Raw genomic sequence first — 27,172 nt, 5'->3', positions numbered from 1 at the left:
CTTGATGCCATGATCATTGCAAAAATTGATGAATATGTGCCCATTGAATTCTCCCCCACAATCTGTTCTCAAGACTTTGAGGGAATGCCCACTTTGCTTTTCCACTAGGGCCTTGAACTCCTTGAAGCAAGAGAATGCATCGGATTTTTGTTGGATGAAGTACACCCACATCATTCGAGTGTAGCCATCAACAAAGAGGAGAAAATATCTTCTTCCACCAAAGCTGGGGGTACTTGATGGTCCCCAGATATCTGCATGCACCAATTGAAGTGGAGCTTTAGCTCTCCAAGATGTTTTTGGAAATGGTAACCTATGCATCTTGTCATAAATGTTGCCTTCACAAACTTTAAGGTTAGATGAAATAAAAGGAAGCCCAAGCACCATATTTTTTTGTTTTAATAATTTGAGGCCATTAAAGTTTAGATGACCGTACCTCAAGTGCCACAGTATGGACTCATCCATATTCTCACATTTCAATGCATTGTTTTGCCCAAATGGCATAAATCGAGGAAATACTTTATTAGGAGTCATTTTGATAGAAATAATTTGGCCCTTTCTTTTATCAATGATATTACATTTATCATCATCAAAGATGACTTTATAATTTTTATGAATAAGTTGACCAACACTCAGAAGATTTTGAGTAAGACCTGACACATAAAAAAACATCATGGATATATTTTTGGCTACCATTTTGAGTTTTAACAACAATGGTGCCTTTTCCTTCAACTGTTTGAACATTTCCATCACCAAATATAACTTTGGATTTTATTGTCTCATCTAGTTTCACAAAGCAACTTTTGTTTTTTGTCATGTGGTTTGAACAACCACTATCAACATACCATACATCCCTTGATTCTTGAGAAGATAAAGCGGAGTACAAAGTATGATCAAGGGATTCTTTATTTTCTAGAAAATTTGCTTCTTCTTTTTGTCGGTAAAAACAATCTTTTTCGTAGTGTAGGTGCCTTTTGCACTTTTTGCATTTGTACCGATAATCATTTGTATCATGATTATTTTTCTTGTATAATTTGCAATAGGAGCTTGAAGCATTATTACTCCATTTCTTTCCGCTCCTTTTACCACGATTAGTAAATGCTCCTCCTCTTTTTTCAAGGAAATTTACCATGATTATTTTTCTTATCTCCATCATTTTTAGAGATATTAATTTTAGATTGGAATGCTTGCTCTAGTGGCTGCTCAAATATTTTCATTCTAGCTTCATGAGCTTCTAAAGAGCCCATTAATTCTACTAGAGTGAGTTTAGATAAATCTTTTGATTCTTCTATGGCAGCCACAATATGATCATATTTTACGGGAAGACTTCTTAATATTTTTAGTATTATTTTCTTGTCTTCAATCATGTCCCCGTAACTTCTAATTTGATTGAAGATATTAGAGACACGAGAGAAGAAAGATTGTATAGATTCATCTTCCCGCATTATTAATGTATCAAAATCCTTCCACAAAGATTGAAGTTTAATAGAAATTACCTTGTCTGTGCCTTTAAATTCATTTTTCAGAGTCCCCACGCCTCCTTTGCATTTTTTGCTTGCATGATTCTTGGAAAGATCTCTCTACTAACTCCTTGTTGGATGAATAGCAGAGCCTTAGCATCACGTTGCTTGTTTTGCTTGTACTCCTTTTGCTTTGCTGCTGTCCATGTAGCCAATTCTTCTTGGCTTTCTGGGACTGGATAGTCATTCTCTATAACATCCCACAAGTCTTGTGAGATGAATAGAGTTTGCATTTGGATGCTCCAATAATCATATGCTTCCCCATTAAATATGGGAACTAAGGTTTGGTTATAGTTGAAGGTTGGTGGGCTAGGTGATGTAGCAAAAGCCATAGGATCAACACTGCTCTGATACCACTGTTAGGATATGGGACGTGGTTATGCCTTTTTTCTATGGAAGGATATGGTAGAAATGTATGATAGAAATGATGGGAGTAGGAAGATGATGAGTTTTCAGAAAATTGACACCTTAACTTGAATTGTACTTATTAGCTTCTTTTCTTACATTACATGGCTTGCTACAACTTATGCCTTTATATAGGTTACATAGGTAATTTCTACACACTTCTATACTACTTAGTCCTAGAGACTTCTAGACTCATCTATCATCTACCATCCATCTCTATAATATTCTAGGTGCTTCTATGACTTTAGATAATAAGATATTTTTCTACATCCATCAAGAAGTTTCTACACACTATAACATCTCCATAGGTGTAGAACTCTCTAGATAATGGACCACCAATTATACATCTACACTTTTCTAGATTAATCTTCAACATATTTTTGTTGTATTTACATTTCATAACTGTGAATGACCTTTCTGTGTCATATTTTCTTCTTCATTGCATTTACATTGTAACTTCTTTATTTGACTCTTCTGTTTTTTAAAAGGTAGGATCTTTAACCACATTATTTCTGTTAGTTAAAATAAAATAAAATAAAAAAACTCTTTCTTTTTGGTAACCTACTAACCGCTAGTCAGATTTTAATAGGCACACTATTTTTCGATTATTTTAGAGAACAAATCAGCATACTATTGAGCTTGAGTGATCCTTGACAGAATCAGAACATTATTTATGGTGTGTATTCTCTAAAATAATATTTACCCCAACATGGACGTACGAGACTCAGAAATAGTTGAACTATTGAATCAAGTTGAGGAACTTGAGAAAAAATTGTTTGCTCATCCTATGCATAAGGTTTGTTAAAATGAACTATATTGTCCCTATTCTTTATGTTCTAAATGCAATGTTGCTTTCCCTTTGGTTTGAGTGTTACCTTAATATTTTGTTACAAGTTAGCATCAAGATATGGATCAAATTAAATGTGGGATTCCCAGGTATTCACTTTCTTTGCTAGATTCGATTATTAAGCCAAATCAAGTCTTGGAAGTTTGGAACTGAATATGAGTTTGGTCAGTGTCAGCTATGCATTGTATTTTTGTGGAATGTCCATGTGACTCCATGTAATTCAACAACTTAACACTTAGTGGATTGTTAATGTAGTAATTTTATTCATGACAAATTCTGAGTGCGCTATTGTGGATAACTGTACCCAGTAGTCCTTTATTTAATTTATTGAAATCTTTTGTTGCATGATTTCTTTGTTATTTTGACGGGTTCAATGGTTATCAAATAAAATTGTTAAATTTTCAGCTACAAAAATTTCATGAAGAACTTAAGAATTGCTCATGAGTCTTAAAGAAGCTTGGTCATACTGATGCTGATGGTGTAGTTCAGTTGAGGGGACGAGCAGCCTGCTTGATTGACACAGGCGATGAACTCCTTGTCATCGAATTAATGTTTAATGGTGAATCAATATTTGTTTCCCTATTGTGCTTTCTATATAGTTTGCAGTTCATTATTTTTGAATACCTACCTAAGTTGCTGCCCTTGCAAGTTGTTTCATAGCAGGAGATAAGTCAACTGAGTAGATACAACTGAGAACAGAGCTTGCAAGGCCTCTGCAACAGATTCAAGATAGTGTAAGAAGGATAGCTGAGGTAGGTATTTTTCACATAACCTGAATTTATCTTCTAAATTAAAATATAAATGTTATCACTCTTTTGTCACAAATACAACATGGATGGATTAGGGTCAAAGGTTAGTTATGTCATATTTTTGGTTTGAATGCCTTGTAGATATTTAAGTCACTTACTTGGCCTCTTGCATTAAGGAGTATGTTAGAAATATATTATATAAAAACCATTCACGGGTCTTCACCCAATAGCTTGAGCTTTTGGATTGATGATTCATGATAGTTTGTACTTGCTAGATAAGTTTATTATTGTTATTATTTTGGTTAAATTAAATACTTTCCCAACTCTTGACACCATTTTTTGTTTCAGGCCTTGCACCATTTTTTTTAACAATATATCAAATTCCCCATAATTGGTTAGAGTGACAAGTTCCATGGTCTAGTGCTCTTTATTCTTTATCAAGTAACATACATAGTATCTTCAACATGGAATTATCTGCATACATTGTGACACTAAAATTCATTTGAAACCCAAGACATGTATAGATAGCTTAGCTGTAGTGATCAAATTTGAAAAGGAGCCCATAGTAGTAATCAAAGTGTTCTCTATTGATATTTGATGCTAGCCAACTAGCTTTTTCTAACCATTCTTATTCACCCCAATTTATATATGCATTATATAAAAAAATTATTATAACTTTTAATATTTCTTTATTATATTAAGTATCATATTTTAATAAAATCAACTGCTTATATTAACTATAATATTTCCACTTCCCAATTTTTTTTATAATATTTCCAATGTTTGTATTTTGTCCTTTGATACGATTTCTTTTATAGAATCAATGATACCATGACCAACATTAAAAAGTAAATTGGATTTCTTTCCAGAGTCACGGTGATGTCCTTCGGGTATGGTACAAAAACTTCTTATTTTAAAAAAAACTTTTAAAATTTTTTAGTGTGTGTTCATTTTTTTAACAAAATATTAATAAAAAGTATTTTAATTATTTTGATAAGTTGTTTTAATTATGAATGAATTAGACATGTACTAATAGTATAGATATTTTTTACATTGTCATTCTATTAAAAACATTATATATGATAAATTTGTTAATTTATATAATAATTATATTAAAAATTACATAAAAAATTACATACTCTTGGGGACTGAAGTTCCTTGCTTTTTTAATGCATGCGTCTGTAAAATTATGTTGCTACAAGGTGGTATAGAGCTCCAGAACTATGTGGATCATTTTACTCTTAAGGTATGGCTTTTCTAGTTTTATGGGGGCATCGTAAAAGTGAGACAAAATATATGTATAAAGTATTGACTTAACATACCATAATCAAACATTCAATCCTTTATCTCCTTTCCCATCATCTGTTAAATTGTTATTAATACATTCATTATTGATTGCAGTAGCATTATTTTTGTAAAGAAAATTTGTGATACGTTGATACTGTAGTGTTTGATGATAAATTATTAACTCTGTGAATTTTATGGTGTCTGTCTGCCCTGTTCTGGTAGTTTATATTGTCAAGAATCAAGATTATTGATAATAACAATACAAGGTTCATACATTTGAGCCCATATTTGTTCTAGGAACACATAATTTCTAGATGATACAAAATTCAATCCATATTTGGTTTGACTATGTCTATAACAGAAGATTAAGACATTATGAACGCACTAATTGAAGTTAAAAATTGTATTAAAGATTAATATAGGTTATCGAGATAAGCTGTAATTCTAATTGGATAACAGTTTTAAAAGCACTCAAAGAATTGCATCAAAGTTTTCTTCTAATTAGAGTGTAAAATTTGAAGTTTCAAACATAGGTTATGCTTTAAGAAATGTGAGGTGGCCTTACTTTTTCTTTTTCTCCTTTCCTTTAAACTCTCTTTTGGTTGTTCTCAATTGCATGCACTGATTATTGTCTATTAGGTTCTAAAAGTCTATCCATTTCTAGCAACAATAACAACATTTCAATTTGGCTTTGCATCGTTGGTTATAACGGAACAAAGCTCGCAAGAGGTGAATGTTCAAAAAATGACGACGTCCATTCCGCCGTTGAGGGGTAACCTCTTTCTCTTCTTCGCTAAATTGCAAATTAAATGTGTGTTTTTTGTCTTTTTTTTTTTACAAATTGTGTTTTTTGCTATTCTCGATTTTTCAAGATGTTAGAAAAGAGGAGTTTGAGCTATAATGGTGGACCAATTTCGGTGTCTCTTGATGACGCGTGTCGCAACCTACCCTTCGGTGGGAGGGCGACGCGGGACTCACAAGATGCGTCTTCCAAGGGAGGAAAACGCGCGGAGTCGCCACCAACATTTATTCGAGGAAAACATCGGAAAAACCAGAACGTGTGGTCTACGAACTTTAAGTGTGAAAGGTTCGAGAGTTGTTTTTACACACGGGGAAGATATTAGCACCCCACGCGTCCGTCACAAGGGATTGCAGCCTTTAATCGAGTGTGCAAGACATGACTTCAAAATTATGTATTTTCCCTTTTTATGTTTTTTTTAGCTTTTTATGGGCCTTTTTGTATTTTTTATCTTTTTGTGGTCGACAAGGGTGTTTCCCTCGCTCCTACATATTTCTCAATTGCGATGAGGAAATCAGACCTACGTAGTTCTTTCAGAACTAAACGTTGGTTAAGTTATTTTTATTTGTTTTTGCAAGATTGATTTTAACCGAACAAAAGTCGTTTAAGGCGTTGGACCACTAAACGATCTTTTGATTCTTTTGAAAGAACAGAAACGTTAAGGCATTGGACCATTAACGATCTCTTGTTTTTTTTTAAAAAGGGATAGTCGACAAAAGCGGGGCTTTTGCTTCCATGTATCCTCGATTTGTGATGAGGAACTCAGACCTACGTAATTCTTGCAAAAGCGGTAAAGTTATGTGTTGATTTTATGCTTTTGAACGGTCCATGTTAACCGATAAAAGCAAAGAAAACCGTTTTAAGGCGTTGGACCTTTTGATTCTAACTAACCAAATATTATTTTCATATATATATATCACACATATAATACCTAACAATACATACAATAACTAAATAAAATTTTCATTCTAACCTAACATTGGTATATCTATTAATACGTAAAAAATACCAATACAATACCTACTGATACTAACTAATTTAAACTTAGAATTTTTATTAATACTAACTAACCTACTATTTACATACTAACTAACTTAGAATATTTGATAATACTAACTAACTTAAACTTATAATATTTATTAACAGAATATATAAATTTTATTTACTTTCAAAACACTTACCAAGTAAGGGTAAGAGCACTTGAAGGAAGGAAGCCACGCACCAAATTTGAACCAAGGAGCACAAAGCAAGAAGCACACAGCAAAGCACAAGCTCACACTCAAGAAAAAACACAAAGAGAACTCAGTAAGGAGAAATGAAATGCAAGCGTAAACAATCAAGGTTCAAGCAATTTTTTTATAGCTGAAAACTTACCCAACGTTCAAATTTTTAACGTTCACATGCAAGCTTTTCAGAACTGCAAACCCTAAGCCTACCCATCTGCACACTGCAACCCCCTACTGCAAGCCTACCCATCTTTTTCAGACTGAAACAGTGCAAACCCACATGGGTACCACCCCTACGTGTTCCGCAGGCACCAATGGCGGGACTGCCCACGTTGGCATGTCCTGCCAGTCCTAATGGCGACATGCTTAGTCAACATGTCTCGCCAGTTTGAATAGCGGCATGGGTGTAGTGACTCAACTTTTGTTCTGCTGCTACCAATGACGATACAAGTGTATCGCTGATGCCAATGGCGATACTGCCTACGTCCCGCTGCTGCCAATAGCGATACAAGCTTGCCGCTAGTAGGAATGGCGGATTGCACGTAAATAACAGACCCCCACCAGAATTTGTTTTGAAACGGACCCTCTTTTGTAAATTGTTTTTAAAAGGAACCCCATACAGTAAATTTGCCTCATGGAGGATGTAGTTGCTGATTCACAAGGTTTTCCAAGCAGGTCCCAAGATACATTAGTGTTGACATCATATATTGATCATGTGGCAGCCAAAGTGTGGGAAGGAAAGGTAGTTATTTCTCTAATTGTAACATATTTAAATTTTATTTGTGATTTTAATTTATCTAATTAATTATAATTATTTGCAGGAACATACTGAGTTGAAGTTGGCATCTCATGGAAGGAAGGTCAAGAAATTAGGAAGACTTGCACCTAAAATTGAAGGTTTAGTGGCTGGTACAAGCTTAAGTTCTCTTATTACATGTTCATTTGACACAGGACAGGGGACTTTTGTCTGCTTTTGCTTAAGTTCTCTTATTACAAGTTCTTTGAGCAAATGATTACGAAACAAAGACCATGAATCTTCATCCAAACCTAATATGACAGTAATTACACGATATCGACAATTATCATCAGCCTTGACATCAACAATGTCTTCAATGAAATCTTGAATGCATGGATGAAATTGATCCAACATTGACATGTTCCTCTTCAGTTTTGTTTGTTCATATGATGATCCAGACCGTTTCAGTGTGGAGGAGTTATCTTGCACCGAATGTAATGCATCCACAAACTCAAAGTAAGATGGATTAGGCTTCATTGATCTTTGTTGTTTGGTCATCCGTTTCTTTTGACCACCTTTTGTTTTCACCTTTTCAAGAGGAGCACACATCGAAGTTAGATCAGGGTATTCAAGTTCTCGAAGTTTACTCCTTAGAGTCACTTTGCCACATATATCGAGATCTTCAAACCGTTTGAATATGGCTTTCATCTCTTGGGTTATGCGAACTTCGAGCGCAGATAAACTTTGGTCTGAAAAACTTAACCTCCACCAAAACATATGGACTGTGTCAAGTGGTATGCTACCAACAACATATCTAGCTAGCTCACATGCACATGGGACAACCATGAGTAATTCTCATAATGCATCCACGATGAGAACTTTCAATGCTAGCATAATTCACTTGCTTTAACTCAGCAGCAATCTGGTTTAACACATATCTTAATACCATGCCAGCTTGTATAAGGTAACTTTAAAAACATGTCCAACCACATGTGTGCTTCTCTAAAAAGATGTATTTATTTCACTATGTTGCAAAGCGATCATGTTGTTCATGGCATCTCAAACACTACATAGGTCTCCAAGGCTATTCTAGAATAGTCTCTTTAAGGTCCAATGTGTAGACTTAACCTTGCATTTAAAAAGGCAAAGAATTATTTTCATCCATTAATGTGTTCTTATAAAAACCAATATAGATTAGCAATTTTCATACCTGTTAGTTATTGTGTTTCCTACATTCATCACCTTATTTGTCCATGCTTTTACAAATCTTTGTCTATGGGGAATCTGATGCAATCCTATCCCGCAAGGGCATTGGATAAAAGACTCCAAGTAGATTGGACCAGAGATCCAAGGGAAGGCCTTAGGGTTCTCATGAGCCTTAGGGTAGATTTTGAGCCCATGGGCTAAGTATGAGCCCGCTTATCTTTGTAAATATTAGAATAGGTTTTTTCCTTCGTTTAGGCCTTGTATTTTGGCCATTCTAGTAGTATAGGGTTTTAGCCTTGTATTTTGAGTAGTCTTTGTAGTAGGGACTTTTTTTGTATTTTCATGTATTTTGTCATGGGGGTGAGCTTAGCTATTATAGGGGGTGTGTAGCTAAGTTCTAGCTTCTCATCTCAAGGAGGTGAGCTCAGCTATTAGAGAGGTGTGTGTAGCTAAGCTCTAGCTTCTTTAGGAATCTTTTCAAGGAAGCTTCTCAAGGAGGTGAGCTTAGTTATTAGAGGAGTGTGTGTAGCTAAGCTCTAACTTCTCAAGGAAGTTTTCTCAAAGAAGCTTCTCAAGGAAGTTTTCTCAAGAAAGCTTCTCAAGGAAGCTACCTAGTCTATAAATAGAAACATGTGTAACACTTGTTGTAAATTTGATGAATGAGAGTCTTGTGAGACACAACTCAAAGTTCAACTTCTCTCCCTTTTTCTTCCTTCAATTTCGTGCTCCCCCCTCTCTCTTTCTCTCCCTCTTTCTTTTCCTCCATTGAAGCATCCTCTCCAAGCTTCTTATCCAAGGCTCATCTTGGTGGTGAAGCTCCTTCTTCCATGGCTTATTCCCTAGTGGATGGCGCCTCCTCTCACCTCTTCTCCTTTGTCTTCCGCTGCATCTCCATGGTGGAAAATCATCATTGAAGGACCTCATTGAAGCTCAAAGATCCAGCTTCCATAGAAGCTCCATAAGCAAGCTTCCATCAGAATCAACCATGTGTCATTCACATAGTCAACAAACATTGGTCATGGTGAGCAAGCAATTTCAAATTTCATAAGGTAGTCATCATACTCTATCTTAGTAGGACAATCCACAAGACTCTTTCATACTTCCATCACATAGTCCCATGCATTTTTTTTACCCACTTACATTTTACATTTTGTCTTAACATTCTTATCAATGTAAAACAGACACAACAAGTTAGTTTACTCAGCAAACATAGTTTTCACTGTATTCATCAATGTTGAATCTCTGTCAGTAACAATTACTTAAGGGGTTACATCACTTCTCATAAAAATACCTCTAAATCGTTCAAGAGCTTAAACAACATTTTATTTATATGTTTGCCCTCCAAATAGGCAAATGCAACTGAAAATGTCATCCCAATAGGTATCACACCAACAATGTCAAGTAAAGGCAGTCTGTATCTGTTTATTTTGTAAGTACTATCTATGAGGAATACCAAATGGCATGCATTGCTTAATTTTACTGCATCCGGATGTGTCCAAAATATATCATGTACAACATCTTCATCATTCAGTCTATGTCAATGAATATACATGTCGCGTTCAAGTAGCTTCATTAATTGTTGCATTTCAGTATTATTGCATTTTATAGAAGAACGATATGCATATCCTGCATTGTAGACTTGCTTTATTGTTGCACAATTGTTGGCATTGTACTCCTTCAAAGTGAGAAAAATATTTTTTGATTTTACCATTGGCTTTGTCATATCACCAAAAATAATCTTCTCATCCTCAGTTGGTGGACTAACATATGGATGTCCACTCAATAACTTAGCCAATGCATGATTATGAGTCTCACATATTAAGTTGACCATCCACTCTTCACCTCCTGGGATTGATTTCGCTCGCAGCTTAAAAGGACAACCACGTTTTTTAGTGCTAGTCACCGTCGGTACTAATTTTTTCTTGTATACCCTATACTTTTCACTCCTCTCACAACCAATTAAAACAAACGAGGTTCTTTCTCTCTTTCCGGTTGATATGTCAGACCTCATTATCACAGTCACAAAACCAATATCATACACAACAGTACGAACCCATTGCAAGACATCCTCACGGGTAGGAAACACCTACAAAAAAAGACAATATGTGTTTAGTCTTGTTAGGACATTCATTTACTTACTTTAACCAAATAGAGAATCATATCAATACCTGAGAAGTATTGAAGACATTAGAACAATCAATATTTTCAACCACAACAAGTTCCTCTCTCGTGTCTTCATTCATATTAACTTCTTCAGACATAATGCTCTCATATATCCACTCATCTTCGTCTATTTTAATAAAACATTAAAAAGAAAAAAAATTAATGGCAAACTAAGAAAAACTAATGAAATTAGATACATATAGGTTATACGAATTGAAAATCCGTATGAGCTATACAGATTGACAATCCATATAAGTTATACGGATTGGTATTTCACAAAAAAAACTTACCTTTGGACCGTCATTGCCACCGCAACACCATGACAAAGGCAATGCATGTAACAAACCACTACGATAATGTATGTAACAAACTACCACAAGTCAAGGGAAGGAGGAGCTCAACGAAGTAAGAAGAAGAAATTAACTGGTGTAAGAAGAAAATGAAAACAGAAGACAAGAAGAAGTAAAAAAAAAAACGACAATGTTGGAATAAATAAAAAATTGAATGGTACATATGAGATTTGAATGGTGTAAATAGAAAACATCTGAATTTGAAGATGAATTATCTGCAATTTCTTCACAAAAACTATTCATTCCAGTCACTTAAACTTCACAACAACAAAAACTCATTTTGGTCCTACTTAATGATTTTCAATCATTATTCCCAAAACATTTTTTTTACCTGGTCTTTCATAATTCCCAAGATCACATTAAGTGATTTGTCATTTTTTTTAATTTCATCTGGTCATCTAGTCATACTTTTCCAAGTTTCCTAAAGGAAAATATTAAGACAAAAATCAAGGGAGCGAATCCCTATATATTATTATTTGTTTATTATACAAGTGCTTGTATTTTATAGGCGATTCTAATTCAACAATATCATTTATTTTCATCAGCAGTTTAAATTCTATATTTTAGTATGTAAAGTGCATCTCATTATGAAAAATTTGAATCCCTTTTTATCCGGTATAGGCTATAACCCTCTAAACATAATCTACTCGAGTAGTATTGACGGTTTCTAGAGGAGGATTATTGAGTAGTATTGATTACATTAACATCACAAAAGAATGCAAAAAAATGTAAAAGAAATTAATAAGTGTACAAAGTTAACATAGTTGATCCAAGACGTCCAAGAGACTGAAATCATCAAATCTAAGATACCAACTTATACAACTCTCTCTAATTAATGATTTAGTAGCCAAAACAGAACAGATTCATACAATCTACTAAAAACCCTTTTTGAGTAATAAAAAATAAAACAAAATCAATTAACTGGATGAACTATGAATCATAAATCACCCGGCACCAAGAAAACATGAAATGAGAAGAAATACTGTGTACTCAAAAGACCTCTGCCAAATTTCAGTTAACCGATTACGACAAATTGACCGAATTCTGATACGCCACAAATGATCATTCTGACATTTCAATGGCTGCTATTTTGTGAATATTTTGTACATTAAGGAACTGAAGCTTCGGGTTTTCAAAAGGCTACAATGGTCGGTTCCATACATTTCAGCTTCAGTTTAATTTAACTGCAGAAAACAAATCAAAATCAAAACCAGTTCGGATTAAATATCAATCACAATGGCAATCAAGTGATAACCAAATAAAAAACAAAAGAAAGTATATAGGATGATGTTTAATGGATTGGGGAATTGGAACTCAAGAATTGATCAACAATTGACATAATAACGGTGCTAATTATTGGAACTGTAGGGTTTTAGGAAGTGGGTGGAAAAGAAAAGAACAGAGACTAAATATTAAGAGATTTATGTTGACTTAATTCTATGTAATGTTTTAAAAAGTACTTATGTGTATAAGATGGAATATTAACCTTCATTTATACTAATCATGATCCTATTTAATTAAGGAAACTAATCAGGAGATTAGAAAAAATAGTAACCAATCCTGAGAGATAATGGAAAATAGTGAAACCAAAGGATAATCTAAGATACACTAAGTATCGATATGATGTTTTCATATATTCAACACTAATTAACATGTACAGTTAGTGGAGCTAATTCAATATGTAAATCAAAGATTCATAATACCTTCAATTGTGTACCCACATAGGATCCAAAGAGAAAAGTTTCTCACTTCTTGTGCCAGAAGCAGGAGCTCCTCTTGGTGGTGGAGCATGTACAGTAATTGGAAGAACCCATTCCGTTTTTTCCCTTCCCTCAATTAGAAGAGGATGCTCATACCTGTGGTTCAAAAAATCGTACAAATTTAAATGACCAATGCCACTTAAGGATTCCATGAAACCTATTTTCTTCATTTGTAGTACAACAATAGCTTGTGCCACTAGGCAAGGTCCACTACATGGATCACATGACATCATTGGACTTGGTTAAAAACCAAATTCAAAGATATTATTCAATATAATATCACAAGAATTAGGGTTTGTGTTGTGTAGGATAAATGTCAATGAAAACTAAAGGCTGATCTTTGGCCATGCCTTCAATAGATATATATGTGTGTGTGTGTGTGTATGAGGGGGGGGTTGGTCCCAGCAAAAGAAGGTGCATGTATGTCATGGATAAAGTCTAAGAATAAAAAATTGAAAAAAAAAACTTAAAAAGTAAACAATCGTTGGGTTATCAATTAGAAAATGGGTAGGGTGCAGCCAAAGATGGCATGTGTGGAGTGTAGAATGAGTTGCTCTCATGTAAGATCAACCAAAAAGCAGGCGGAGCTGAATAAGGGTAGAAGAGGTGGTCAAGGGTGGAACTCATACTTTTTCCAATCTACATGCTTTGGAGTTGTGAAAAATTCAAAGCGGAGAACCCACTGCACAGATACATGTTGAGTTGAGAAGGACATTGGACCATCCATGGGGATAGAAAAAAGAAAGCTTGTCTGCACCAAATCTGCAACAACCTCATGATGATCACTCTGAACCTAAAAGCACAGTTGAGACCACAATTGTCAGAATCAGAATTCAATATAATATATTGAAATACATATATGCTCATCAATTTTCTCTAGTTAGATAATGATCCCATTTCTTTTTCTCTCTAGAGTATTGCAGACAGACACTTTAAAAGCAATTCTTTAAAAAGGTAAATCAGAGATTGGCCCTTGAATAATCATGCATTTGGTTAATCAAAAGGCACCACTCACCAGTAAACCAAATCTACATCATTAATTCTAAATAACATTATAGATATTTGTGACAAGGGGTTTTTAAGGCTATATATCAATTGCTGCATAGCTTAGTGTGGCTATATTGAAACACTGCACTAGATATACAAACCAAGTATAGGATGAAACAGGGAAATGCTTCAAGTGTAATTTGTGGCCACAGTACCTATAAAACTTGAAGCAAAACTCTATCAAGTATCAACAGCCACAAGACTAGCAATGCTCTATGGTAGCAAAGGCTGGGAAGTAAAGCGCCAAAAGGAACAAAAACAAATAAGAGTAGCAGATAAGAATGTTGAGGTAGATCAATAGACATACAAGAACGATATCAGTAGGAACAAATGTACTTAGGAGAAAGTCGGAACAGCATCTATCAAAGAGAAGATGATACAAAATCACCAAGGTGGTCAGGAAAGGTTTAGACCAATGGAGGCTCTAGTGAGAAGTGAATAAAATCAAAGATAGTCTGATGAAAAGAGGTATATTAAGACCAAAGCAAACTTTAGGAGAACCAATAAAAAAGGCCTTAAACTAAATGGATTTAATGGGTGCTAGGTTTTTTATTCAACCAATCAGTAACAGTTTAAAAGGAGTAGCGAGAGCTAAAAGCAATAGAAAATACCTTTGTGATTGTAGGTGAATTCCTTCTAGAAGGGTGGACAAATCGCCGATTTATAGTTTCCGAAGTTTCCAATGTTATTGAGATCTGAAAAATTATAATAACTACCATAATAAATTCACTTCCAGAGTATCAACCGCAATAAATGATTTGTTAACTATTAGTTTAACTCTCAACAGACGACAAGGGCAATCACCTCAAGGCATCTCCTAGCTCCTTCATGAAAGAAAGTGAGAGTGCCACCTATCTGTAACAAGAAAATTGCTGGTGAATAGACCTCTAATGTACACCATGTATCAAACTCTTCTTGATTATCCTTACCATATCACTGAAGTAATAAGTTGAGTCGGAATTTCTAGGGGAAAATTTAAGCAAAACTTGATCATCAAGTCGGATATTATAAGACCTTCCTCTAATAAAGCCTTCTGCTGCAGAAAATGTCTGCATAAAATTAGCTTACATGGAATGTAAACTTTTTTGAAATTTTGGAGTACAATATCCAATGCGTCTGAAGCACATAAAATCATTTTAGAAGAGAAGAAAATGCATCAATTTACATGATAAAGATTCTACAGCCCCAGCTTCAGGTGAAGAGGATACTCCCACATCATCTTCTGCAGAAAATGTCTTTCGCAGCTTCTGTTGCTCATTTGGGGAGACAATCGCAAATGACTTCTGGGTTGACAAGACATCTGTTTTCTAAATGAATTAGCATAGCAAATACTTGATTTCAAAGCAAAAAGTAAAAGATGACTCCTATCAATCAGACACTAATAAACCAACACAACTAGATACTGTTTCAGAAATATATTTCTACAAGAAAAAATGAGCAGTTTCACACATAAACTGACAACAAGGTATAGTTTAATATGCCCACCAGCACCAGAATCAGACAACACTTCAGCAACAGACAGCCTAGGAAGTGCCATATTTGAAGATAAACTTGTTCGGAAACCTTCTAAAGTAGAAGCATCCCTGGACAATGATCTTGCAGAAGAAGATCGCAATGACAGTGAACTTCCAAAGCCTCTGTGTAGACTCTCTCTCATGGGGTTATAAGAAGAAACTGATGAGATGTCATCTCTTGAGCTGTCATAGCCATCCTCAACTCCATCATACATATCATTTGCTCTAATCTGTAAAAAATTGATTTCATTTTATATCTAGAATACAAGAAAAAGAACAGCATGGAATAAGTGAAATGCCAAAATCTTTGTACTGTTTAACCAGCATTGAATTCATTGGACAATGGAATGGGGAGAATAAGAAATAGATTTAGATTCCCAAGAGGGGGGTTGAATAGAGTATAACTAAGGATGATATCAAATCAAATACAACAGGGAAAAGAAGAATACCAAAACAAAAGCGGGTAAAGACACCCTGCCCCTACAAACAATTTTCCTTCCGAAAACTATTAAAGTAGTCAACAGCTTCTCCAAGTGTTATGAACATGCCTACTGCCTACTCTTACACAAAAATGCAAACAAACCACATTCCAAATGCAAAGCAGCAAAATGAAAGAATAAAATAAGATTAGCCCTTAAACACATAAAATACAAAAATACAATTTCAAGATAAATAAAAACACCTACAGCAAGTGTTCTTAAGATCAAAACTAACCAGGAAGTTCTGCATCACCAAAATCTTCTAAAACCAATTTTTTCTTAAATGGATCAATATCTTTATGAAATCAACAGATTAACTGAATATCAGAACCAAGCTAATTAAAGACCTTGAACAAGGTTAGGAGTTTCAAGGAAAGGCACACCTCACTTTAAACTCTCCTCACATTAAAAGTGTCTTTAACATGTACAAATGGAAATAACAATGCCCCCAAGCCGGCAAGCCCTTAGAAGTTATGTGGCAGGTTATTATATTTGTATAGGGTTTAAAAATATCTCAAGTTTCTATCCGTATTTTATACTTTGCACTTGGTCAATTGTAATTATGTAACTATGTTGATTATCTGGTGATAAGGCTACAAGTTAGCTATTCATCATTACTCAGTAAGTTAGCTTCTAATTAGCCCCTTGTGAAGCCAGGTCACATCATTTTGGTGCTATGTCTGTGTATCAGAGGCATGTCCACCACAAAAGTGTCCAACATAGATCCAAACATGTCTGACATGTAGATGCAAATGCCTTTGGTGTTTTGATGATGATCATGATGATATGATGCAATTAATGCAAATGGGCTTTTCAAGTTTAAATTCAAGACAATACTTCAAGAATACAAGTCACAACATCAAGAAGATCACTAGTATATTAGGAAGGGAATTCCTAATTGAATTAGCAAAAGGTTTGGCCAAGTAATTTAAATTAAAAAGTGTTTTTCAAAGGACTTACTCTCTGGTAATCGATTACCAGAGGATGTAATCGATTACCAGAGGATGTAATCGATTACCAGAGGATGTAATCGATTACCAATGGCCAAATATGCTTTACAACAGCTACTAAAAATTTGAATTCAAATTTTAGACTGTGTAATCGATTACACAATTTTGGTAATCGATTACCAGCAGTTAATAAACGTTTTAATTCAAATTTTAAAAGTTGTAATCGATTACACAAATCCTGTAATCGATTACCAGACAAGATTTTCAGAAAAAATCTTTCTAAGAGTCACAACTTCTCAAAGGTTTTTTTCATGACCACCAATGGTCTATATATATGTGACTTATAACACGAATTTGCTCAGAGTTTTTCAGAACAACAAGTGTTTATCCTCTCAAAGAGCAAAATCATTTTATCCTCTTAAGAATTCCTTGACCAATTCAATTGCAATTCATTAAGGAATTATTTGAGTGCTCAATCTGTAAAATCTATCTCTTTCTAGAGAGATTCATTCTTCTTCTTCTTCTAAATCTCTAAGGGATTAAGAGACCGAGGGTCTCTTGTTGTAAAAGAATTCTAAACACAAAGGAAGGATTGTCCTTGTGTGTTTAGAACTTGTAAAAGGAATTTACAAGATAGTGGAACTCTCAAGCGGGTTGCTTGGGGACTGGACGTAGGCACAAGAGTGTGGCCGAACCAGTATAAATCTGAGTTTGCACTTTCTTTTCCCTTAAACTCCTTTGTTTATTATTGCTTTATATTCATATTCAAATTGTTTTATTTGAATCAATATTTAAGAAGTTCATTGTTAAGGGAATTTATAACTTGAATAGAAAGTGAAATAGATTTTTAATTAGGGAAGTAGTTTGGAATATCTTAATTCAACCCCCCCTTCTTAAGATATCTGAGGCCACTTGTCTAACATGACATCTCCTATAAAAATTAATTTTTCAACGGTGGTAAGATATGGAGCAGATATGGAGAGGACACAATCATTTAAAATTTCCAAATAAAAAAAAATCACAGGTTGGGTCTGTTCAAACTTTAAGCAGCTTTTAATGATACAACAACAATAAAAGCCATAAACTTAACAAGTGGGGTCAGCAACATGAATTCCACGATTCCATTGGGCTCAGTTAGAGACCAAATTCTCAGGAATATTATTTACCACAAGATTCCTCTTCACAATTTCCTCCAATGTCCTTCTCGGTTTCCCTCTACTTCTTTTCACTGGGCTAAAAACATGCAATCTACTCTCCTCACCAGCAGTACCTCCAATGCTCTTTGCACATATCCAAACCACTTCAACTGATTTTCTATCATCTTTTCCTCCATTGGTGCAGGCAGTTCTTAATGATGATAAAATAAAATAAGGTAGGGGTGCTTTTGTCATGTAACAATTTCATTTCCACCAAGTTTTTCATTTTGTTGTGCTGCATATGATGTATGTCATGATATTCTGAATCTTGAATCTTATTTATATGGTATGTATAAAAGGAGACGATACTATTGCAATTACTTAGGAATAGTTGTTATTTTAGGATAATTCTGTTTTTAGTCTATTTCCTAATAAACAGTAACAGATTTTCCTTATTTACTAGAAGCAGACATCCCTGATTTTATGGGATATCTGCCTATGATCATGGCTGGAAATCCAGCTATATTTAGTTTAATTCCCTGATTTATAAGAAGCACAAATCCCTAATTTTATGGGATTTCTTCCAAGGATCATGGCTGGAAATCCATCTATATTCAGTTTAAATAAGAGTGAAATTCATCTTATTTTTGCAATGAGAGCGAATACCATTATTTTACATGATATTATGTAGATAAGTCATTAGTTAGTTGAGCTCTGTTAGATAACCCATTTACAGCTCCTTCTTAGCCCTTCGACTTATATTCCACCATAGAAGTAGGTGACTAATCCAAATGGTGAAGAAGCAAGTTCTTGAAGAATTCAAGAATGAATGCACGGAGATACCAACAATTTGAAGGAGAAGCATATTGGTGGCTGATCAGCCTGGTGCAGCATTTTGAGGCTATTTAAGGGCTACTGTGGTAGGGTTGACTTGATCATCATGCTTCAATCAGTAGGACCCCCAATGGAACTTTGTTTGCAGCTATCATATTGTATAGAGGGGGAGTATTATTAGTTAACCCATTATTTAGTTGAGTATTTTTTTTATCTGTGAGGATCGAAGATAGTGTCAAGGGGTTTACAATAACTCACGCACCCTGCTCAATCAACAGAGCTAGATCCCCTTGACAGTTGAATATTGTTAGAAAACCCATTAGCTAGTTTAGTTAGTTATAAATTATAATCAACAGTTTGTTAGCTACAATAATGAAGGGTATATAACATGTATAAATAGAAGATGGGAAACTGGGAAAGGACAGCATCTAAACTTCTAAAAATTAGCAGATTTCATATTACTTTAGAATGAAAGATCATTGTGAGATTTCAACCAAAATCCCATCTACAATTCTAAATCCATTTTAAAATGTAATTTTCAAGCGATTTCACATTTTGCAAAGAAAGAAGATTTTAAAATTAAAAACAAATAAAGGCATTCTTAAAACAATAGATAGCAATCGAATATAGGCCAAAACACAGATAAGTTTAGTTTACCCAATTACAAAATATCACCAATAGCATACCCAATCAGCATCTCCATCCATCTCTTTCCAAAATATATCCAATTGTACAGTAGTTAAGGGAACAATATCTGAAAACATATAAACACATGGATATATTACTTATAATGTTCAACAAAAATTAAGATGACTAAAACTTTTTGATGCTATATGAAATAAAAATGTATAGGTGCAAAAGAATAAGAAACTTAATGGTGATATATGCAATCAATTTTAATAAACAAGTAAATTCCCCAATGATATCAGGTTCTATCAAAGTTTGCTTACCAGACTGATCATTCTTTTTGTGTTGCAAATTGTCAGGTTGAATTTGAATAAATGACAATGTCATGGACTCAGACCAAAGAGAAGGACAACTTGATACAACATATATTTATAATTTCATTGGTTTCACATAATAACTTCTTAGGTCATCATGTAAACATAAGCAACAAATTTCAGAATCTAAGGCTAAAAAGCAGCAAAAAAGAGCTGCAAAGCCTATAAGAAAAACTAAAGCCCCGCTTGGGGTGGCTAGAAGTTTCTAATTTTCAGTTTTCAAGTGCAATTTTCAAAACAAAATATGTTTGGCAAAAATAGAGCTAAATGGGTTTTTAACTCAATTTCAAAACAATTTTATATTCATTATCAAAATAAATAAAAAAAAAGATTTTGTGAATTTGGTTTTTAGTTTTAAAAAATACATTCTAACCACCATCACTGTACCACCACCTCCGCTGTCCCCGCCACCACCACTGCCGCCTCTACTGCCACCATTCCACCACAACCAGCCACTGCCACCACCCCCATCACACCCTGCCGTTGCTGCCTCCACCGCCACCGCCACCACCATTCCATCACCGCCACCTCCACCACTATTGCCTCCATTCCACCACCACCGCACCTTGCCTTTGCCGCCTCCGCCACCACCACCATTGTCGCCACAACCATTTTGCCGCCTCCATCGTCGTTATTGCGCGCCCGCCACTACCACTATTCCATCCCTCCACCGTTGTCGCCACCACCACCACCATTCCACCATTGCTATCGTACCACCGCCAGCACAACTGCCACCACCACCATTCCACCTCTACTACCGCCACCATTCTACTGCCTCCATCATCATTGTCGCTGCCGTTACCACTATTCCACCTCACCACCACCCATAATTTTAAAAAATCGAAACAATGATTGACACAGTCAAGGCATTTGGTCACTAGATCAACGGTCGAACCAGTGGGTCACTAATTGACCCACATGACCTAGTCTTTATTAAAAAACATTAAAAATTTTATACCCAACTTTAATTGACCCGCATGACCCAACGTGTTTCCTCCTTTGGGCATGACTCAGCCTGGGATAGTGGGTCACCAGTTTAACCGCACACCCAGCCAGATCGTACCAGGTTGCAACGGGTTCAATGCATGATTGATCTGATAGGCAACTTGACCGGACCTGACCTTCAAGTCATGGTCAAATGGTCTAACCGACCGAATCAGTCTGGGTTTTAAAGCATATTCATCACCATTCCCCTGCTACTACCCTCACCGCCACTGCCACCATCGTCGCTGCCATTATTCCACCCCACCACCATCGTCACTAACGCCACTACCACGCCACTACCTATGCCACAGCCATTATTTCATAATAGAGCGAGATAAGATAGTTGACTCATTTTATTTAGTAACATCTTTTTAAAAACTAAAAACAAAGAATAAACTGAAACTCAAAACTAAAACTGATTTTGATTTTTAAAAATTTCAAAACTAAAAATGAGAAACCATTCCGAACAGGACCTAAATCTTCCATATATCCATCTATAGCATAAGCTATATTTGTTCCACATCAGCATTCAAAATTTTAAAAGAATAAGTATTTTTTTCTTTTAAACGGAAAGCATTTTACTTTGTACAAAAGAACATCTTCACATACTCCTTTAGTCCTTTATAACCAAAAAATCTATGTAGGCCTCTATGGAAGAAGCCAGAAACCATTACAACAGGTTTACAACAGACATAAAATAGAAAGAAAGTTAACAACCAAACTAACCATCATCCATTGGAAAGGCACTACTTTTCTGGTTTATCCATAATTGTAATGGAATACGAACTTCCTGCAGAAATGGAAGTTAACAAACTTAAAATTCTATAAATAGGCAAACCAGTACATGTTAAAAGGTTGAAATAAAAATCTCCAATAATGAAAGTACACATCATTGTTATCCAACCCAGATAATGACACAGATAAGCCAACCCCAAAAACATTAAAGCAGGATAAAAGAAAGTGAGAGCCACTATACCAAAGGTTATACGTATAAGACAAATAATTTATAATACACACACATAAGAGCTCAAAACTAAAGAATTATCTAAAATTAAAGACAGTCATAATTACTAATCAAAAGTAATAACTAAACACAATCATCATCAAAAAGGAAGATGGTGTAAAAAAGGACAAAACAGTGTGTGTGTGTGTGTGTGTGTGTGTGTTTGTGTGTAACTGTGAAGAACACAACACAAGCAAAAATTGAACAAAGAGGGTCTGTGAGTCTGACGAACACAACACAGAAACTAAAAAAATTGAACAGAATCTTGCATAAACAGAGACTCATGGATGAGCCGTGGTAAGCAGTTGGAACAAAGAGGGCAGGAAAGGAGACGTTGGTGAACAGAGACCCATGGATCAGCAATGGGTGTAAAGGAAAAACACCAAGCTTGGTTTGAAACAAAGGTCATCTTGTAAGTGCTCTCTGCTGAAAATGCAGGGTTTCAAACCCCATAAATGTTTTCCAATGCCAAAAGTAGAGGGAAAATCATGAAAAAGTAAAATGAACGATAGGAAAGCACAGAACATGGGGGGTACTATGGATTTTTTTTCCTGTTTCAATATAATACCTTCAATGGCCATGACATTTCCAACATAGCAGCAACAATCACAGGCACAACAAAACACAATGGGCACCCTGAAACAGACTCAGGCCTCTCCTCTACAGTGCACTATTGTGCATGATTGAATTCTTATTCTATCCTCAATGATAATAAATAAGTATGTGCCCTGTGCCGATATGGCCTTTTAAATAGAGAAAGATAAGAATGAATGACTATAACATTCATAAGGATGAATAAGGACATTTAGTATTCAGCTCACTTGAAAATATAGACATCCATAGTAAACCAAGTATACCAGACAAATAAGGAACAGCCCTAGAAATTACTATAAGTCGATAATACAAAAGTAGGACCCCACAAAACTCTATGAAAGTGCTCTTAAAACTACTTATTCATCACCTAAGAGAATTTTTCCTGCTTTTCTACCACTTACCAGCCTTCTTATTACCAGTAAAACAGAAATAAGCAATTAGCATGATCACCTTCTCTAGACAACTGTTTCACTCAGCTTAGATGCATGTGCCTTAAGATGCCACATTACTGCCACAGAATTCCTTAAAAAGATTGCAAACCAAGCATTTCAAACAAGAAGATTTAGCTACCCTTTCTTCAATTATTAGCTCCCTAATATAAGTTAAAAGATTACTTAAATAAAAATAAAAAGCATAGCACATTTTGAGAACAAGACAAACAAAAACAAAGATATATCACCATTATAGCTTGTCATAATACAACTCTCCTAAAAGTTTACAGTGTTAGATGAAGGCACAAGAATGGTTTTTTACATTACATATCTAACAAGTGCCCTCATGGCTCATGCAACAGCCCTTTGGAGTTGAAGCTCAGATACTGCACAGTTCTACCAACCTCATGCAATAATTCTACATTTGTTAAAACAGGAGCAACAATGATTGAACTCTATACCACTTAGTTTAAAAAATAAAAGGGGAAAAAATGATTACATGTTATAGCTATTTTTAGGACCTTTTGTTAAGAAGCTAACTTCTTTTAGCTTTTGAGAAAAGTACTAAAACGGCTTTTATTGACTTCTTTTTTCCAAAAAAAATAAACCTTGCATAATTATTACAAGTTCTTTAAACATTTTTTTAATTTAAAAAGGACTTCAAAAAATAAACAGGGAAAGTTCAAACAAATGGGCCTTAAGTCACAGGGGCTCTAATACCATGTCATGAACCAACTCTCCCAAGAGCTCAAGTTGCTAGGTAAAGGTTCATGACTGTCTTTTGTATTACATCTCCAAAAACATAGCATGAAAATAACATGAAGCAAATACTTTTCAGCATAAATCAGAGCAAGTCACTGCACAACCAACCAAATCTGTGACATCATTTTTGATCTCCGCACGAGATTGCCCATTTTCATATATTATCCACTCTCCGGTTAATGCACTTTTAATATAGTACAGATAGCGAATGCTTGAACCCTTGTAAGATGGTGGAATAATGCTAGGCAGCTGCGTTCGCACCACATCTGCAATTAACTCTCAACATAATCAGCCTTCTTAAATCAAAATAAAATATAGAGATCACTTCTAAAGCATTCAAATTAGCAATCACCAAGCAAGTATACTGGCAAACTGGAAAAAATTATTTTACTTTTTTGTTGTCTTAGAGAATAAAATTAGAATGAACATTTTAAAAAACCCCCACAAAAAATAGAGAATTGATTATTTAACTCTAATCAATAGTTCTGGATCAAATTGCTCACTTGTCCAATTTCAACACATCTATCCATCAGTTTCTGTGTCACATCAATGGTTAACATCTTTTCATATCAATTACCCCAGCTAAGTCTTAATAACGTGAGAAAGACCTCTCCCAGATAAGATTAACATGATTTCATTAATGAAATTAGTCCCAAAATAGCCCAAGATCAAAAAGTCCCACCTATTGTCTGCTAATTTACCAGGCCACAAAATCATGTTCGCATATTTCAGTTCATATCTCCCAAGTCCTGACTCCAACAAATCTACCACGTACTTCATTTTGGTAAAATTCAAACTTCAAAATCTCTATTTATAATTGTGAAACAAACCAAGTATAAACATTTAACTCATAGTTACATCAGCAACTCAAAACCAAAGATCATAACTCCTGCCAGTTGCAGCCGCACTTTGAAAAAATTACATGTAAATAAAAAATTTATATTCCACCCCCCACCCTCTCATATTTTGTATATTTGGACCCACCATCCCCAATTCCTCACTCATTTTTATATGTATGATAATAATATTATTAACTAGCTGCAATCAGCACTTTTAAAGGCATGGAAGTTTTGTGGGGGAATAGCATCAGATGTTGTCCTGTCTTATAACCCATTAAAACCAACTTCACAATTGAAGAAAGGAAGAGAAGAGTAACTTTGAACACACAAATATGTCATCACAATATCTTAAGTTTTGGTCTAATTATAATAAAAATTATAGGGTGAAACCAAACTACAGGCTATCTCTAACCAAAAGCAAAGCAAAATAACTTCAGTGTTGTATTGCACTCCCCAAGAAAAGGTAGATGGAACAGTTTTTACAACCCCTAAAAATGCCTAATGGGGAATATCCATTTATGTTCAGCCACTAACATAAACATAATAATTTGAATTTCAAAATTCCACAAGCATACTCAGTATACTAAGAGAAAATATATGAGCTAACCAACAGGAAGAAGGTTAACCAAAAAATCAGAATCCTTTAATTTAGAACTTAGCATACATGATTTGCTGGCTCCAGCATTAACAATCTGGTTTGCAACTAGGACCGGTGTTGAGCACTCCAGAAAAGCATGCTCACCTGAAATAATAAATAACAATATTATAGTAGTAGTAGTAGTAGTAATAGCATAAAATATGTCTTTGGTCACCCAAAATATCTTGAAATTCGGTTTTACTCCCTGTAAAAATTTAATACAATTTTTAGTCTCTACATTTTAATAAAAGCACGTGGTTTTAATCCCTGAAGAAGGACTAAAAGAAAACCACATCACTTTTGGCAAGTACTAAAACGTATAAAAATTTTGCAGGTACTAAAACTAAATTTTAAGATATTTTGAGAAACCAAAAATGTATTTTACCTTGATAATAATAATAAGAGTAAATAGTGCATGCACGACGATATATAAGGTTTATACACAGTCATCCAATCATAAATCACCATGAATAGTAAATTTTATCGACTTTTACAATAACTACTTCAAAGGTTATACAGACTATGAAAGGTTTCCACACTGCCATCCAATCATAAACCACTATGAATGATAAATTTATCGACTTTTACAATAACTACTTCAAAGGTCATACAAACTATGAAAGGTTTCCACACTAGCATCCAATCATAAATCGTCATGTATGATAAATTTATCGACTTTTACAATAATTACTTCAAAAAGGTCATATAACTATGATTTCTAATTAGTTGATGGTGTAAATTAGGCTGAAAGTTCACAAAATTTAAACTCTTGGAAGTAATACAGTGAAAACTATAAAATTCCAATACGATAGTTGTTGCAGCGACGAACCTCTCTTTTGTTTCGAGCCGGGCATCGGCTTCTGCGTGGCGAACCACTGAGTGTCCAATTTCTCGATGCCCCTGATCTCAAAACCGAGTCTTTCCATCAGAAACGAGTACCCCTTTGCGGGATTTGAGATCTGGATGGTCACAATCACAGGATCGCCGGGCCTGTAAACCTGCCTATCGGTCTCGAGCTTCAGTGTGGGTTGAACAACAGCGAGTTGTTCTTCGCCACACTTTGATGGTGACGAATTGGTGTTATCCACCACCGCGCCGGAATCCCCGCCGCCTCCGAAAAACGAGAATCTCCCAGATAGCATTGCGCTTTTGGTTCTAAGTTTTTGAGAGGAAAAAAGAGTAATAATGGGTTTTCAACAACAAGGGGAGAGGGAATTGCGATGGAAAATTAAAATTAGGGTTTTGTGGGAAGGAATTGGAGGAACAGAGAAGAAGGATCTCACCAGCAATGATCAGAGTTCTTCTCAGACGGGATCTGATCTGAGTCACGGAGAATCCACTGTCGACTAGTAGCTACATACAATATTAAATGTTTTAATAAATTCAAAATTAAAAAGGAAAATGAAGGATACTTTTGTATTTTTAGTTATTCAGACTCTAATTTTTTTTAAGTGGACTCTACAATTATTTTTAAAGTTTAATTTATAGAGTATAAAATATTTTTATGCTAAAATTCAGTGGAAATTTAACTTGTTGTTAAATCATATGAATATTATAAAATTGTCAACGGAAAATATGAATAAATAGAATGATGTTTATTAGGTGTTTGTGAAAAAATATTTTTCAGTAACAATATATATAAATTAATTAAAGAATTTAATTTAAATTTACTAACAATGCAATTATTCATCTAATCAGAAATTGTTATATATAATACAATTATTGATTTTTATAATGACTATTTTAAAAATTATACCTAAAGAAATTTTTAATTAGTTGAAAATATAAAAAAAAAATTATATTGATCGCAGATGAAAATTAAAGTCTAAATTTAATTGTTATTTTTGTGATATATCTCGGTATATTTTGTTACCAGATGGCGAATTAACATATATGATCATTTGAGATTTTTTTAA

General features: G+C 34.6%; 2 protein-coding genes and 1 long non-coding RNA gene across 4 annotated transcripts; 1 reads left to right on the top strand and 2 right to left on the bottom strand.

Annotated features, from left to right (window-relative positions):
* The first annotated feature begins 2,543 nt into the window (after positions 1–2,543).
* Positions 2,544–5,865, top strand: LOC106799353 (uncharacterized). Of its 2 annotated transcripts, XR_005892188.1 has the most exons (4): positions 2,544–2,718; positions 3,175–4,764; positions 5,445–5,577; positions 5,678–5,865. It is a non-coding gene; the product is annotated as an uncharacterized lncRNA (long non-coding RNA). The 2 variants fall into 2 exon arrangements; XR_001389040.3 differs by having other exon boundaries at positions 3,175–5,577.
* A 4,179-nt stretch (positions 5,866–10,044) lies between these two features.
* LOC121175111 (uncharacterized) lies at positions 10,045–11,858 on the bottom strand. The gene is made up of 2 exons (XM_041017009.1): positions 10,941–11,858; positions 10,045–10,858 (listed from the first exon to the last, which is right to left on the bottom strand). The coding sequence occupies exons 1-2, from the start codon at positions 11,031–11,033 to the stop codon at positions 10,310–10,312; spliced, it is 642 nt and encodes a 213-aa protein (XP_040872943.1). The 5' UTR covers positions 11,034–11,858; the 3' UTR covers positions 10,045–10,309.
* A 144-nt stretch (positions 11,859–12,002) lies between these two features.
* On the bottom strand, positions 12,003–26,632 carry LOC100812423 (uncharacterized). Its single transcript, XM_006583438.4, has 14 exons — positions 26,540–26,632; positions 26,086–26,411; positions 25,284–25,361; positions 23,889–24,046; positions 21,717–21,780; positions 19,692–19,759; positions 15,578–15,836; positions 15,258–15,392; positions 15,022–15,128; positions 14,897–14,947; positions 14,704–14,787; positions 13,675–13,838; positions 12,989–13,141; positions 12,003–12,469 (listed from the first exon to the last, which is right to left on the bottom strand). Exons 2-13 carry the CDS (start codon positions 26,396–26,398, stop codon positions 12,991–12,993), a joined length of 1,632 nt encoding a protein of 543 aa, XP_006583501.1. The 5' UTR covers positions 26,399–26,411; positions 26,540–26,632; the 3' UTR covers positions 12,003–12,469; positions 12,989–12,990.
* Between the last annotated feature and the right edge of the window lie 540 nt (positions 26,633–27,172).

The sequence above is a fragment of the Glycine max genome, chromosome 7 (assembly GCF_000004515.6).
Source record: "Glycine max cultivar Williams 82 chromosome 7, Glycine_max_v4.0, whole genome shotgun sequence".
Lineage (NCBI taxonomy): Eukaryota > Viridiplantae > Streptophyta > Magnoliopsida > Fabales > Fabaceae > Glycine > Glycine max.
Note: the sequence above shows the minus strand (reverse complement) of the source record. Positions and strands in the feature narration are given on the sequence as shown.